Source organism: Lithobates pipiens, unplaced genomic scaffold, assembly GCF_037356315.1.
Source record: "Lithobates pipiens isolate NorthernLeopardFrog02 unplaced genomic scaffold, aLitPip1_a1.2 Scaffold_22, whole genome shotgun sequence".
Taxonomy (NCBI): domain Eukaryota; kingdom Metazoa; phylum Chordata; class Amphibia; order Anura; family Ranidae; genus Lithobates; species Lithobates pipiens.
Window position 1 is genome coordinate 309,418,465 of NW_027507784.1, and position 16,818 is coordinate 309,435,282.

The following is a 16,818-nucleotide window of genomic DNA, read 5'->3' on the forward strand; positions in this document are numbered from 1 at the left end:
GAAGCGATGTCTTGAAATACAAGTAGCGTCATGTCACAACTGAGTATAAAAGAAGAGAGGCGTCTCTAAGTGTAGAAATATGGTTACATTTAATGAAGGTGAAACATTTAGCAACGTATTGCTACACTTAGAGGCTCCTCTCTTCTCTTTTATACTCTGGAGCTCCCACTGGATTTTGCTTCTAATCCCCTTGTGGAGGCTTCTAATCCCATTTGCGGATGGACATTTTATGGTTACGCAACCTGGTCACATTGCTATAATCTTTTTATACAGACTATAAACGGAAGGCCCTATGAATGAATGGTTGTGGGACGAATCATTTGAGTTTCCATTATTTGTTATGGGAGAAATTGATATAAGAGTGCTTTAGATTACAAGCATGTTTCTGGAATGAATTATACTCGCAATCCAAGGTTTTTTTTTTTTTTTTTTACTGTACCATGCAATTCGGCACTGCGTCGCTTTAACTGACAATTGCACGGTCGTGCGACGTGGCTCCCAAACAAAATTGACGTCCTTTTTTCCCCCCACAAATAGAGCTTTCTTTTGGTGGTATTTGATCACCCCTGCGGTTGTTATTTTTTTGCACTATAAACAAAAGCACTATAAACAAAAACAGAGCGACAATTTTGAAAAAAAAAAAAAAAAAAAACTTATTATTTTTCCCTTTTTGTTATAATAAATATCCCCCAATAATATATATAAAAAAAATTTTTTCCCTCAGTTCAGGCCCATACGCATTTTTTTTGTTTTACCAAAAATATGTAGAACCAAAAAAGTCGCAATAATCGATTGATTGATTTGCGCAAAAGTTATAGCGTTTACAAAATAGGGCATAGTTTTATGGCATTTTTATTAATTACTAATAATGGCGGCGATCAGCGATTTTTATTGTGACTGCGACATTATGGCGGACACATCAGACATTTTTGACACTTTTTGGGACCATTGTCATTTATACAGCAATCACTGCTATACAAATGCAGTGATTCCTGTGTAAATGACACTGGCAGTGAAGAGGTTAACCAGGGGGTGGCAGTGTCGGGGTTAAGTGTTCCTAGGGGCGTGTTACTAACTGTGGGGGGCTGGGCTTTATGTTAGTGAACACCGATCTCTGCTCCAATCATTTGGAGCAGAGATCAGCTTCACTTGCTAGGCAGAACGGGGAGATGCCGTTTACAACGGCATAACCCCGCAAGACGCCGCGGGACCCGCGACCGGACTCACGGGGGTCCCGGCTGGCGGCGCGCATGCGATGACAGGGCGGCATTTAAAAATGGACGTACCTGTACGCCAATATGCCTGCCCGTGCCATTCTGCCGACGTACATCAGCGTGCGCAGGTCGGGAACTAGTTAATACACACTTATCGTGATGCAGAATACATTTTGGATTAAATTTATGAAGACATTTAAATCCGTTATGTTTTATACCAAAATATATATTTTAAAAATATTTGGTCTCTCCTTTATTAAAAAAAAAAAAAAAAAAACAATCAACGCAGTGATGATAGTAATAACAAAAGAAAGCTGTATTTGTGCGAAAAAAATTGATATAAATTTCATGCAGGTGGAGCGTTGTCAGGCAAAATGGCCTGGTCATAAAAGGGGTCAAATCTTCTGGAGTGCAAGTGGTTAAAAGAACAGAAGTGATCCCTTGGTTATGATTCCCTCTGTCAAGGGGGAAGTGTGAATGGGATGACCTCACATGACACATCACACTCCAGATGACTCCAACTTTATACCCAGAATCTCCAAACCTTCTGAAGTCTCAGGTTAAGGCGAGGTGTACACTGACAAAGCCAAGCCTACAAGGTCCCCTAAGAACTGGGCTTGCGTAAGAACTTGAACCCCCGATTTCAATATATTAAATACAATACCGTCAGCACCAGGCTAGACATTTGGTAGGGCAGGAAATACCAAAAAAGAACATTTATGGGATTTGTGTCAAATGCACCAAATCCTCAACCAATTCCATGGCAGGAGGAGATTCACTACCACCATTTTTAAAAAGTGACCCTTTTGTACAGAAATATGGTGTATGTGCTGACACTCATTGGGCTGTCTCCCAGGGGTATGGCTTCATTGTCTCCATAAAAGTACTTTCACCTTCAGTCTTTATATGCCGTTTGGCCATACTATGTTTCATCAGCATCTACTAAGCTTTATGTGGATGGGATCATGTTCTCTATTGGCTGTCCCCATTGATGGTAATTTACTGACTGGGACTTCTTTCCTGCCCCTGCTATAAGCAACTATAAATTTCTGTCTGTACTCAGAATGTGCTACTTGCTGTCCACTATCACAGCGTGGTTGACCGCTCCATATATTTGGATCTGTCCTTGTTGCCATGACATTTGTACTTGAGGCGCAGCTCATGTGAAGATGGTGATATTTATTGTTCTCTCTTGCCATGTCTTTGTAGCTTTTCCGTGTACTGAGGAAGCCTTTACGGCGAAACGCGTAGGCGTGACGCACAAGGGCTCAATGTACAAATTATATAATTTCATATGATTTTAGTATCACCAACTCCACATTCCTAACCAATAGAGATTGGCTTGTTTGCAGAATGAAGACATCTTGCTGGGTGCCCGTGACAGTATGGGGAAAAGTTCCAGTGTGGTCATTTGAGGCTCTGCCCACATGGCTTTATCATCCATGCATACAGCTCTGTATGAATGAATTACAAGTCGTGACATCCTTAGCGGCTGTTGGCTTCTCAATGAACCACAATGGTGCTGTTGAAGCTCATTGAGTCTTCCTGTCAACAAGTATCAGCATACCTGTACAGGAAACAGATACACTGACTGTGTGCATGGCACCGAAGATCTGCTGGTCACTGGTGCAATGCTTTACAGGCTCCTACTACAAAAAACAAATATACTTTTTTTACCTGCAAAATTATGTGCATTTATTTTATTTTTTTGTAGAAAGGTGAATTTATCCTTTAAGCTGCATCCTGTGCCTCCCATCCTGTGAGTGCCTCTGACTGTCTGACATCGCTGTGGTTGCAGCACTCAAATCTATAATCTCTAGATTCTATACTATAGATCAGCGATTCTTAACTCCTGTCCTCAAGGCACCCCAACAGGTCATGTTTTCAGTAGGGGTGCAACGGATCAAAAAACTCCCGAGGAACGATCCGATCCGTATCAGAGTCACGGATCGGATCATTTTTCGGATCAGCAAATAGAATTTGCAAAAACCTGTGAAAACTCCACCATATAGTCCCCACTGTAATATCCACGCCATCCCCCCCACTGTAATATTGGCTGGGTATCGCCAAGTATGGCCAGGGTATTGAGCGATTGCTTTGACTGCAATTGTCAGAGCAGCGCAGTGGGCACTACAGATCCAGCCCACAGCGCTGCTGCCATCCGATCTCTCCCCTCCACTGTACAGATCAGTACACAGAGGGGAGAGAGGAAGGAGCGATCACATGTAAACAAACCGGCGCCATAATGATGCCGGTTTGTTTACAAGTGATCGCTCCTTCATTTGACAGAGCAATCACATTGTAAACGGCAGACGGGTGCACCAAGATGGCCGCCGCCCCAGAGCTAGGCTGAAGCCGCGGCCTTTCCTAAGGCCGAGGCGCGCTTCGCTGCGTTTGCCGATCCGCACAGGGTGAACCGTTTGGATTACGGATTGGTGACAATCCGTTGCACCCCTAGTGTTCAGGCTTTCCATTATTTTGCACAGGTGATTTGATCAGTTTCACTGCCTTAGTAATTACCACAGCTGTTTCATCTGAGGGAAATCCTGAAAACATGACCTGTTGTGGCACCTTGAGGACTGAAGTTGAGAAACACTGGTATAGATGGTTTGGTCTAAGTAATTGGGCTGGTCTGAGCAATTCAAAAACTGCCGATCTACTGGACTTTTTAGACACAACCATCGCTACGGTTTACAGAGAATGGTCAGAAAAAGAGAAAATATCCAGTGAGTGGCAGCTGTATGGAGGAAAATGCCTTGTTGATGTCAGAGGGGTATTGGCAGACTGGTTTGAGATGCTAGAAAGGCAACAGTAATGCAAATAACCACTTGTTACAAAAAAAGTATGCAGATTACCATTTGAACGCACAACACAAACCTTGAAGCAGATAGGCTACAGCAGAAGACCACACCCAGTGGTCAGCTAACAGGAAACTGAGGCTACAATTTGATCAGGCTCACCAAAATTGGACAATAGAAGACTGGAAAAACGTTGCCTGGTCTGATGAATGACGATTTCAAATGTGACATTCAGATGGTAGGGTCAGAATTTGGCGTAAACATAAAAAGCATGGATCCATCCTGCCTTGTATCACCGGTTCAGGCTGCTGGTGGTGTAATGGTGTGGAGGATATTTGCTAGTTTAAAAAGCCGCGGCCTACCCGAGTATTGTTGCTGACCATGTCCATCCCTTTATGACTAAAGTGTACCCATCTTCTGATGGCTCCTTCCAGCAGGATGATGCACCATGTCACAAAACTCAAATCATCTCATCACTGGTTTCTTGAACATGACAATGAGGTCACTGTACTCCAATTGCCTCCACACTCGCCAGATCTCAATCCAAAATAATAATAATATATATATATATATATATATATATATATATATATATATTGCATCTCACAAAAGTTAGTACACCCCTCAAATTTTAGTAAATACTTTATTCCATCTTTTCATGTGACAACACTGCAGAAATGACACTTTGCTACAATGTAAAGTAGTGAGTGTACAGCTTGTATAACAGTGTACATTTTCTGTCTCCTCAACATAACTCAACACACAGCCATTAGAGTGGTTGTAACCCCTTACAAACTACTTTGACCTACAGGTAAGCCTAGATTAAGGCTTACCTGTAGGTCCAAGCAATATCTCCTAAACCTATATGGTTTAGGAGATATTTGCTCGAAAACGGGCACCGCTGTCTACGGCGCATGCGCCGTAGACAGCGGCGCGCAGGCGCACTGAGCGCGGCATTCTCAGCGACGGAGCTGCCGCGCGTGTCGGCTCCCGTGCGCATGCGCGGGAGTGACGTCATCGTGGCTTCGCCGAATGACAGCGGCGGAGCTGCGAGACCCACCGAGAAGATGGATGAGGCGGACTACAGGGGACAGCGGTGACTTCGCTGGCTCCTGTGTCAGGTAAGTGACACATAATGGGCTACTATGCGATGCATAGTAGTCCATTATGCTTTGCCTTTGCAGGGAATGAAAGAGGAAGTAAACTCATCAGGGTTTACTTCCTCTTTAATGTCTAAACCACTGGCAACAAAAGTGAATACACCCCTAAGTGAAAATGTCCAAATTGGGCCCAAAGTGTCAATATTTTGTGTGGCCACCATTATTTTCCAGCACTGCCTTAACCCTCTTGGACATGGAGTTCACCAGATCTTCACAGGTTGCCACCGGAGTCCTTTTCCACTCCTCCATGACGAAATCACAGAGCTGGTGGATGTTGGAGACCTTGCACTCCATCTTCCATTTGAGGATGCCCCACAGATACTCAATAGGGTTTAGGTCTGGAGAGGGGATCATGCTCTGCTTCAGTATGTCACAGTACATGTTGGCATTCATGGGTTTCTCAATGAACTGTAGCTCCCCAGTGCCGGCAGCACTCATGGAGCCCCAGACCATGACACTCCCACCACCATGCCTGACTGTAGGCAAGACACACTTGTCTTTGTACTCCTCACCTGGTTGCCACCACACACGCTTGACACCATCTGAACCTAATAAGTTTATCTTGGTCTCATCAGACCACAGGACATGTTCCAGTGATCCAAGTCCTTAATCTGCTTGTCTTCAGCAAATTGTTTGTGGGCTTTCTTTTGCATCATCTTTAGTAGAGGCTTCCTTCTGGGACGACAGCAATGCAGACCAATTTGATGTAGTCAGCGGTGTATGGTCTGAGCACTGACAGGCTGACCCCCCCCCCACCGCTACAACCTCTGCAGCAATGCTTGCAGCACTCATATGTCTATTTCCCAAAGACAACCTCTGGATACGACGCTGAGGACGTGCACTCAACTGCTTTGGTTGACCATTGCAAGGCCTGTTCTGAGTAGAACCTGTCCTGTTAAACGGCTGTGTGGTCTTGGCCACCATGCTGCAGCTCAATTTGAGCAATCTTACAGCCTAGGCCATCTTTATGTAGAGCAACAATTATTTTTTTTCAGATCCTCAGAGAGTTGTGTGCCATGAGGTGCCATGTTGAACTTCCAGTGACCAGTATGAGAGAGCGATAACACCAAATTTAACACACCTGCTCCCCATTCACACCTGAGACCTTGTAAAACTAACAAGTCACATGACACCAGGGAGGGAAAATGGCTAATTGGGCCCAATTTGGACATTTTCACTTAGGCTGGGTTCACACCGCTGCGGCGGGGAGACCCGGATGTGATTCGCACCGCACTGCAGTTCAAATCACATCCGATCTCTGTGCGATGCGAGTTCAGCCATACAGATAGTATGGCTGAATTCGCATCGCACCCGCCGCAAACTCGCACGGGACCCTCTTTTTGGTCCGCAGCAGAATCGGATCGCATGGGGGTTCACACCATGCGATCCGATTCCTGTCCGAGTTTGCAGATCGCACTGCGATATTCAAACTGATCTGGGGGTGTCATTAAGGTTTCACTGACACTCCCAGCAGTCCGCATAGGGCAGTGTGAACTGCCGGCGGGAGGCATGCGATGCGGGAACCCGCCGCGGATTCGCGGCGTTCCCGCATCGCTTCAGTGTAAACCTAGCCTTAGGGGTGTACGCACTTTTGTTTTTCAGCGGTTTAGACATTAATGGCTGCATGTTGAGTTATTTTGAGGGGGCAGGAAATTGACACTGTTATACAAGCTGTACGCTCACTACTTTACATTGTAGCAAAGTGTCATTTCTTCAGTGTTGTCACATGAAAAGATATGAATAAAATATTTACAAAAACGTGAGGGGTGTACTTTTGTGACCGAGTGTCCATACACACTAAGCTGTATGTAAATATCTATGTATATTAATTCTAATAATACACACACACAGATAAAGAAAGACACACAATGCAGTGTATAACATATATGCATGTAAAGAAGTGTAGAATATATTGTAGTAATGCAGACATGTATTCTATATACAGAAGTGCACTGCTTAGGTATAGCAGTGCATGTATACAGTCATGCAGTGTACACAGTAGTATTAGTATTGGTGATTGCACACACCTCTCTCTCTTGCACTCACCTGCAGTCTCTCCCCCTCTCTGCTGTCACTGGCACGCGCCCACTCACCCAACTTCAATCCTCGGCTTCTGGGCCTGCAGGTACCGCCCCCTTCACCCCTGCGGCGCCCCGCCCTCCACCGCGGTCACATGCCCCTATCCCGGAAGCGCCCGCGGAGGATGCTGGGAGTTGTAGTGCTGTGGCGGGTTTGCCCATGTGTGGTGAGGCTGTTGACGTTTAGGCATGAGCTCTGTCAGGGTGACCAGGAGTGGGAGGAAAGTGCTGGAGGACGGCTGGAGGAGGAGAGGAGACAGACCAGACAGACCAGAGCAGCATGGAGGTAATATGGAGGACTGATGGAAAGAAGAGAACCTGCCATTTCCATAGACACCAAGGGGGTTGATTTACTAAAACTGGGGAGTGCAGAATCTGGTGCAGCTGTGTGTGATAGCCAATCAGCTTCTGACTTCATCTTGTTCAGTTGGCCCCTGTTCACACCGGTGCGACTTGTCATCCAATTTGACAAGTCGCACCCTATTGTGGGCAATGGCGTGGTTCAAATCTGACTTTTTCGGTGGCACGCGGACTTGACAGAAAGTTCTTGCATTGTTTGTTTTTGGCAATTTCAGGTGCGGATTGCATAGATATCTTTGCATGAAGTCGCGCAGATGTCAGCCTAGTCGTACCAGAAGTCGCACTGATATGCAGCTTTGAAATGATTTCAAAGCCGCATTCAGTATGATTAAAGTGCTTCTAAATCCCTAAGATTTTTCACCTTAAAGAGGAAGTAAACCCTGATGAGTTTACTTCCTCTTTTTTTCCCTGCAAAGGTAAAGCATAATGGACTACTATGCATCGCATAGTAGCCCATTATGTGTCACTTACCTGACACAGGAGCCAGCGAAGTCGCCGCTGTCCCCTGTAGTCCGCCGCATCCATCTTGCTGGTGGCGTCTCGCAGCTCCGCCGCTGTCATTCGGCGAAGCCGCGATGACGTCACTCCCGCGCATGCGCACGGGAGTCGACAAATGCGGCAGCTCCATTCTTGGAACTGCCGCGCTCAGTGCACCTGCGCGCCGCTGTCTACGGCGCATGCGCCGTAGACAGCGGTGCCCGTTTTCGGGCAAATATCTCCTAAACCATATAGGTTTAGGAGATATTGCTTGGACCTACAGGTAAGCCTTAATCTAGGCTTACCTGTAGGTCAAAGTGGTTTGTAAGGGTTTACAACCACTTTAAAGCGGAGCTCCAGCCCCCCCCCTCCAAAAATGAAAAGTCAGCAGCTGTTTCCAAACTGCTCTCGGGTGCTGCCGACGCCATTCGTGGTAAGAGAAACCAAAAGTTTCCTACTGCACATGCGCGAAGCACACTGCACTTTCTAACTGGCCTGGCAGAGGAGGAGGAGGGCGAACTTCTGGGGGACCTCACGGCATCTCTCTCCAGGCAGGAAGTGGGGACTGTACCTGTCAAAAACAGGTACCGGTTTCTCCCTCCCCCATCCCCAGAAGGTGGCAAATGTCACCCGGGTGGGGGGGGGGGGGGGTGATACAAAGCAAACAAGCAGAGCTTACACTTTTGGGTGGAGCTCTGCTTTAATTCTATGCATTAAGGTGAAAAGCCTTCTGTGCTCCAGCGAGCCCCACAGACCCCCCCTTGTCCTTGCCTGATCCAGCAATGTGCAACAAGCGCAGTGGCTCCCGGTGCTGTCTCTCTCCTCATTGGGCAGATTGATAGCAGCAGGAGCCATTGGCTCCTCCCGCTGCTGTCAATCAAATCCAGTGAAACAGGAGTGGGGCTGAGTCCTGCTGTCTGTGTCAACGGAGCAAGTTCGTATGGTTCCCCCATGGAAAACTGCTATCCATGGGGGAGCCCAATGAAGAGGAGGGGCCTTGAGCTCCGGCAGGGGACCCCTGAAGAAGAATAATGGGGGATTTTTTGTTAAAAAAAAAAAAAAAAAGAAAAAAAGTTTATAAAACCTGGAAGCTGATTGGTTTCTATGAAGATCTTTACCAGATTTTGCACTCTCCAGTTTTAGTAAATCAAACCCATTGCGTTTTATAATCCCTTTACACAGGTTCTGTGGCTGATTAAGGTGGTATTTACATTTACTTATTGCATTAAATTAGCTCCTGAACATGTGTAATTAATATGTGTTTGGTATTAAAGGGATGAGGTGGCAACTGTAGACAGAATTTCTAATGGTTGTGTTGTTGCAGGTGAGGCTGGTGTGCCCCCCTCTAGAGGAAAGTGCAGAGGGGTGCAGAAGAGGGTGCAGGTGGCATACGAGAACTCGGCGGAGGACGCGGAGAAGAAGCTGAAGTGGGAGCCGACAAACTGGCAGAAACATCTGGAGAACATCCGGCAGATGAGGAGCGGACGGGATGCCCCCGTGGATCAGATGGGGGCTGAGAAGTGTTTTGATCAGAACGCTGCCCCAGAGGTATGGTCTGTAGGAGAGGGCCCTGACTATTGTCTGCTTAAGGGCCACAGTCAATGGGAAAAGGGCAAAAATTATGCTGAAGTGTACAGACATACCCCACTTTTAAGTACACAATGGGGTTTATTTACTAAAGCTGGAAAGTGCAAAATCAGACTCACTTCTACATAGAAACCAATGAGATTCCAGGTTTTATTACCAAAGTTTAATTGAACAAGCTGGGGTTAGAAGCTCATTAGTTTCTATGCAGAAGTGAGCCTGATTTTGCACTTTCCAGCTTTAGTAAATAAAACCCATTGTGTACTTAAAAGTGGGGTATGCCTGTAATCTTCTTATTCTTTTCTTCCCTGGTTTCTCCTTACTCAACCCCCGTCCCCATCAGCCTGCTAATAACCTTTTTAAATAAAAAATGATATACTTTATTTTAGACTCTGTGACATCACCACTGGGTCGCTGTGCTTCTCTAAGAAATGCAGGCAGAACATGGCTGGTGGAAGGGGAAGGCAGGGTGTTGTACACGGCTTTATAAAATCATCACAGCCCCCGCTTCAGTAATCCTTTTAAAAGCCCTCAGTCTTGAGCTGAGCTGCATGTAGGCAGTCCATATAAGTGAATGCATCAGCTGTACAGGTGAGTCTGACCGGCACGCATGGATGATCTTGGATGCACAGGCTCTGCATCCCAGTCCGTGCACCCCTCCCTGCATGCTGGTCAGACGTGGCTGTGTGGGTGAGTCTGTACAGCTGATGGATATGGACACACTTACAGTTGTGCTCATAAGTTTACATACCCTGTCAGAATTTGATTTCTTGGCCATTTTTCTGAGAATATGAATGATAACACAAAAGCTTTTCTTTCACTCATGGTTAGTGTTTGTCTGAAGTCATTTATTGTCAATCAACTGTGTTTATTCTTTTTAGATCATAATCACAACAGAAACTATCCAAATGACCCCGATCAAAAGTTTACATACCCCAGTTCTTACTACTGTATATATTGCCCCCTTTAACATAAATGGCAGTTTGAAGTCTTTTATTTGTGGATGAGGCTCTTTATCTTCTCAGATGGTAAAGTTTCCCATTCCTCTTGGCAAATAGCTTCTAGTTCCTGTAAATTCTTGGGCTGCCTTGCATGAATGGCACGTTTTGAGATCTCTCCCCAGAGTGGCTCAATGATATTGAGGTCCGGAGACTGAGATGGTCACTCCAGAATCTTCACTTTATTCTGCTGTAGCCAATGACAGGTGGAATTGGCCTTGTGTTTTGGATCATTGTCATGTTGGAATGTCCAAGTACGTCCCATGTGCAGCTTCCTGGCTGATGAATGCAAATGTTCCTCCAGTATTTTTTGATGACATATTGCATTCATCTTACCAACATTTTTGACCAAACTTCCTGTGCTTTTGTAGCTCACACATCCCCAAAATATCAGCAATCCACCTCCGTGTTTCACAGTAGGAATGCTGTACCTTTCATCATAGGCCTTGTTGAATCCTCTCCAAATGTAGTGTTTATGGCTGTGGCCAAAAAGCGAAATTTTGGTCTCATCACTCCAAATGACTTTAAGCCAGAAGGTTTGAGGCTTGTCTCTGTGCTGCTTGGCGTATTGTAAGCGGGATACTTTGTGGAATTTGAGTAGTAATGGCTTTCTTCTGGCGACTTGACCATGCAACCCATCCTTCTTCAAGTGCCTCCTTATTGTGCATCTTGAAACAGCCACACCACATGTTTTCAGAGAGTTCTGTATTTCACCTGAAGTTATTTGTAGGTTTTTCTTTGCATCTCAAACTTCCTGGCAGTTGTGGCTGAAATTTTAGTTGGTCTACCTGACCGTGGTTTGGTTTCAACAGAACCCCTCATTTTCCACTTCTTCATTAGAGTTTGAACACTGCTGATTGGCATTCTCAATTCCTTGGATATCTTTTTATATCCCTTTCCTGTTTTAAATATTTCAACTACCTTTTCCCGCAGATCTTTTGACAATTCTTTTGCTTTCCCCATGATTCAGAATCCAGAAACATCAGTGCAGCAGTGGATGAAAGATGCAAGGGTCTGTCAGAAGTCCAGACACTCATTGGCCTTTTATACACACACACTAATTACAAGCAAACGGGTCACAGGTGAGGATGGTTACCTTTTAATAGCCATTCAAACCCCTTTGTGTAAACTTGTGTGTATGTTATCAAGCCAAAATCACCAGGGTATGTAAACTTTTGATCAGGGTAATTTGGCTAGTTTCTGTTGTGATTATGATTTAAAAAGTAAACACAGTCAATTGATAATAAATTACTTCAGCCAATCACTAACCATGAGTGAAAAAAGTTTGTGTTATCATTAATTTTCTCTAAAAAATGGCCAAGTAATCATCAATTCTGCCAGGGTATGTAAACTTATGAGCACAACTGCATATGGGCTGCCTGCACTCAGCTCAAGGGTAGCACAGAAAGATAAACAAATGGCTCTGTATGCTGTACAGAGGCGAGTGCCTGTGTAAATGAGCCCCAATGACATCACCGAGGCCATGTAGGCTGAAACGCATTAGCTTTTTTTTTTTTTTTTTACCTGCAAGCATTATGGAATTTTAACCTTTTCAAAACCGGGACAATTCTGGCATTTCTTACAGACATGTAAAATCAGCATTTTGCTTAGAACCCCCAAACACCATGTATATTTTCTGAAAGCAAAGGCCGTAGAGAATAAAATGGTGGTTGCTGCAATAATTTATACTAGGGTCGTCCCGATACTAGTATCGATACCGAGCATTTGCGAGAGTACTTATACTCGCACATATTTTCCCGATGCCTAAGCCGATACCTGGCAAAGAGGCGGTGTTGCTCACAACCAGAAGGCAGCGGGTGGACAGGAGAGCGAGTCCTCAACAGGCTGGCAGCAGTAAAACTAGGTAAGCTGGCAGGGGCATGGGGTGCAGGGCACAGCCACATGTTCTATCAGAATTGGTGACCGGAGCATCATATATTCAGTAACGTTAGTGATGTTCCGTGTCTCCGTCTGCGGCCGAGTGCAAGGTGTACCAAGGAAAGAAGAAAAAAAAGGGTGCACATCCAGAACTTCCGATTGCCTTTCATTTTGTTTAACAGAGATAACCCCAATGACACCAAACTGTGGTCACGTAGATGCGTTTCACACATACATCTTGTGCTTAATCGTTAACTTACATTCGTAATGATTAAGCACAAGATGGATGTGTGAAACGCGTCTACATGACCACAGTTTGGTGTCTTTGGTGTTATCTTTGTGAAACAAAATAAAAGGCAACTGGAAGTTCTGGATGTGCAGCCATTTCTTTCTTCTTTCCACGTTTCCCATGGAGGCGGGCCGGGGCTAGCACTCTGCAGGGTACTCCAATCAGCCTTATCTTTATACACCTGGAGCAGCGGTTCTTTTTCTTGTATGCAAGGTGTACGAAGATGGGCATCGCCAGCAGCATATACTATATGATAAATGACATGAATGATGAGAGGAAAGGAAGGATTTCGCAATGCTCTACCATATAGCATTGCAAAATCCTTCATTGCATCATTCATGTCAATTATTATTCAAGGTCAGCAATTGCCAATCAGTGCTGCATTTAAGTGCCCACTAGCAGTGCCATCTATCAGTGCCAGCCATCAGTCAGTGCCACCTATCAGTGCCACCAAATCCTGAAAATTGTCACGACATTAAAAAAAAAAAAAAAAAGTATCAGTAATCGGTATCAGTAAGTACTTGAAAAAAAGTATCTGTATTTTTGTCTTAGTCCTTGTACACACGGTCGGAGATTCCGTCTGAATGTTTCCTATCGGACCGTTTTGTCGGATATTCCGACTGTGTGTGGTCTGCATCAGACTGTTTCCGTCGGAATATCCGACGGACCAATTTTTCCAACTTGCCGGTAAAATTTTCAGACAAAATGCTCCCATCGGACATACTCCAATCATGTGTAGCCTACTCCGCCGGACAAAGTGCCATGCATGCTCAGATCAAATTCCTAGACCAAAGCTATTGGCTACTAGCCTGAATGTAGTCCTGTCGTAATGAAATAACGTCATCACGTTATGTACAATCGGATTTTCCGACAACTTTGTCTGACCGTGTGTATGCAACATCACTTCCGGACTTCTTCCGGAATTAATCCGTCGGAATTACACGGATTTGGTTGTCGGAATCTCCGACCGTGTGTACAAGGGCTTAAAGTGGTATCGGAACAACCCTAATTTTTACTTCTATAGCACAGGGCTCACTGTAATATGCTCCACTCCTCCTCTGTGTACTGAATGTCCAGAATGTTGTGAAGCTTTTCTTCGAATTCTGACCACATAAGAACATTCTAGGACAAGATGCTAAATCCAGAAGAACAGCAGTATTTTATCTGTGTATTTGAAGATAGTGGAGAGCAGATGTGTGATTTATTGGCCTGTGTGTGTATTAGCCATTTGATTGGAATGCCAGTAAAATGACGGTGTGATCCCGGACACCGTGCACAGATGAAACATATGCAGAGTGCTCATTACAGCACAGAACAGCCGGGGATTGTGTTTGCTGGATGCGGTTTTGGCTTTCATCGCCGTTTACATTTCCTGGATCATCTTGGACATGAGCTGCATTCCACCTCTGGTCATAAAATAGATTAATACATAATGGTATGAGCTTAAAAATTCCATCCAAAACTAATATTGCAGATTCAGGTGCACACCTACAGTCCGAGACATGGGCTAACTCTTAATAGCTTTCACAAACTACAGTAGGTGTCCCCAGCTCCCCATACCTGCGGAGCCAGTCTACCTGTTTAATATTTTAATTATTTATACTCAAGGAAAGTGAATAGTGTGTCTTCTGTAAGTATCCCCCGAATAAGCCATAACTTTATGAACCCCCAACCTAACACTGAGTAGGCCCCTCTTTTGCCACCAAAACAGCCCTGACCCATCCAGGCATGGACTCCACTAGACCTCTGAAGGTATGTTGTGGTATCTGGCACCAAGCTGTCAGTAGGAAATCTTTAGGTCCTGTAAGTTGTGAGGTGGGGCATCCATGAATCAGACTTGAAGCGTATCACACAGATTATCAATTGGATTGAGATATGGAGAATCTGGAGGCCAAGTCAACATTTCAAAGAAATTGCTTCCTCAAACCATTCTTGAACCATTTTTTGCAGCGTGGCAGAGCACATTATCCTGCTGAAAGAGGCCATTTCCATCAGAGAATGCCATTTCCATGTGATGAGTAATTGATGATGACTTTCAAGATATGTACTTGGTCAGCAACAATGTTTAGGTAGGTGGCACGTGTCCAGGAACATCCACATGAATGCAGGACCCAAGGTTTCCCAGTTGAACATTGCCCAAAGCATCACACTGCTTCCGCTGGATGTCCTTCTTCCCATACTGCATCCTGGGACCACCTCTTCCGCAGGTAAGTGATGCGCACACACCCAGCCATCCACAAAATGTAAAAGAGAACGTGATTCATCAGACCAGTCCACCTTCTTCCATTGCTCTGTTGTCCACTTCTGATGCTCACATGCCCATTGTAGGTACTTTTGGCTGTGGATATGGGTCAGCATGGACACCGTGACCAGTCTGCGGCTGCACAGCCCCATACACAACAAACTGGGATACCCATTTTTTTTTCTGCTTTTAACACATGCACTTTGGGGACAACATGTTTACTTGCTGCCTGATATATCCCACGACTTTCAGATGCCATTGTAACAAAATAATCAATGTTATTCACTTAACTTGTCAGTGGTCATAAAGTTATGGCTGATCAGTGTACGTTTTTATTATCCTTGTAATGTTTACATGAAAGTGTGTTCCAGTGAAAATAGCTTGATTTTTCTATTTCGTAAGCAGACATGTAAATGTGAGCAGTAGCCATAAGATACCTATAGACATGATGATTATAGTTACACAATCCAGTCACCTTTGGGTGATGATCTCTGTGAGCAATGCTGGGCACCCCTGGCAGGTTGATCTTTGGGGAAATAGCTCATCCTTTTGGAATAAAGCACAATGTGAAAAGTTTTTTTATCAAAATTAAACAATAAAGAAAAATAGAGCTATGTGTAATAATGTGTAATAATTTGAACAAACAAACCTATTCAAATTTTGCACTCAAAGGTGATATAATGTGATTTTAATACTCATTTACTAAAATAAGAGCTAAAACTCCCCAAAGACTTATGACCCAATCAAAACTAACTGGTAAATAACGTTTCTTTCCGACGCGTTTTATCACCATGACGTCATCAGCGGCGCTTGGTGATGTTGGGGACAAAACGCATTGGGCGGAACGTATTGATCCAAGAGAATGAGACTTGCATCTAGTATGTCTTTGGCTTCCACGTTCCCTGTGCACTGCGATAGTAAGGCGGGGCTGGAATGCGAACGACTTCCTGTGTTTACTAAGCCGTACAGCAGCTGCTTGGCACGGGACCTGAAAGCTAGTGAATATCACTGTAGTAGCCTGTGATTTCCAGCTTCCATGGGAATTGGCCAGGTATGGCATATGCACACTTCTATTGGTCCAAGCTGGTAAAATAGTCCTTAGCTAATTTCAGTGGCATAGTGGTCGAATGATCTGAAGTACTGAAAGCTGCATGGTCTCGCCTTATCTAACCGCTGTCTCTGTGCAGGTGATGCGTTATCAGGTCCTGCTCTCCTTGATGCTCTCCAGCCAGACAAAGGATCAGGTGACCTCGGCAGCCATGGCCAAGTTACGGGAGCATGGACTGAGTGTACAGAAGATTCTGGAGACCGACGAAGAGACTTTGGGAAAGCTGATCTATCCAGTAGGGTTTTGGAAGGTAAGAGGGGCGGTTATTACTATATTGTGTGAGCCTCACCTGTCGTAGATGTTTTGACCTGTCTGTGAGTGCACAGTGAGCCATGGATGCACAGCGGCATGTACAGACTCAGCACGATGCTGTGCCAGGTTGAAGTAACTTTCACGCACATGCGTGCGGGTTACATTCAAACGTGGGTGGAGGACGTCCAACATCATCCAGCTCAGGGGTCTCCAAACTATGGCCCTCCAGTTGTTCAGGAACTACAATTCCCATCATGCCCAGTCATGTCTGTGCATGTCAGAGTTTTATAATACCTCATGGGACGCGTAGTTCCGCAACAGCTGGAGGGCCGTAGTCTGAAGATCCCTGAATCCTAGCTCTTTCCTCCCCAGCTTGGCTG

At 45.0% G+C, this 16,818-nt stretch overlaps 2 protein-coding genes across 8 annotated transcripts in view; one reads left to right on the forward strand and one right to left on the reverse strand.

Moving 5' to 3' along the window:
- TSC2 (TSC complex subunit 2) overlaps positions 1-7,350 on the reverse strand; it is a 105,818-nt gene extending 98,468 nt beyond the window's left edge. For all 6 annotated transcript variants that reach the window (XM_077449368.1, XM_077449367.1, XM_077449364.1 and 3 more), the window contains exon 1: positions 7,219-7,350. The gene's annotated coding sequence lies outside the window, so the exon portion shown is untranslated. The remainder of the gene's footprint in view (positions 1-7,218) is intronic.
- Positions 7,351-7,353: 3 nt separating this feature from the next.
- Positions 7,354-16,818, forward strand: part of NTHL1 (nth like DNA glycosylase 1) — a 32,422-nt gene continuing 22,957 nt past the window's right edge. The window contains exons 1-3 of one of the 2 annotated variants that reach the window (XM_077449369.1): positions 7,354-7,536; positions 9,412-9,635; positions 16,266-16,436. In XM_077449369.1, the coding sequence (XP_077305495.1) occupies positions 7,440-7,536; positions 9,412-9,635; positions 16,266-16,436 (492 nt within the window). In that variant the 5' untranslated portion in view covers positions 7,354-7,439. Of the gene's footprint in view, positions 7,537-9,411; positions 9,636-12,904; positions 16,437-16,818 lie in introns of those variants that run through there. The other variant, XM_077449370.1, reaches the window with a different exon arrangement.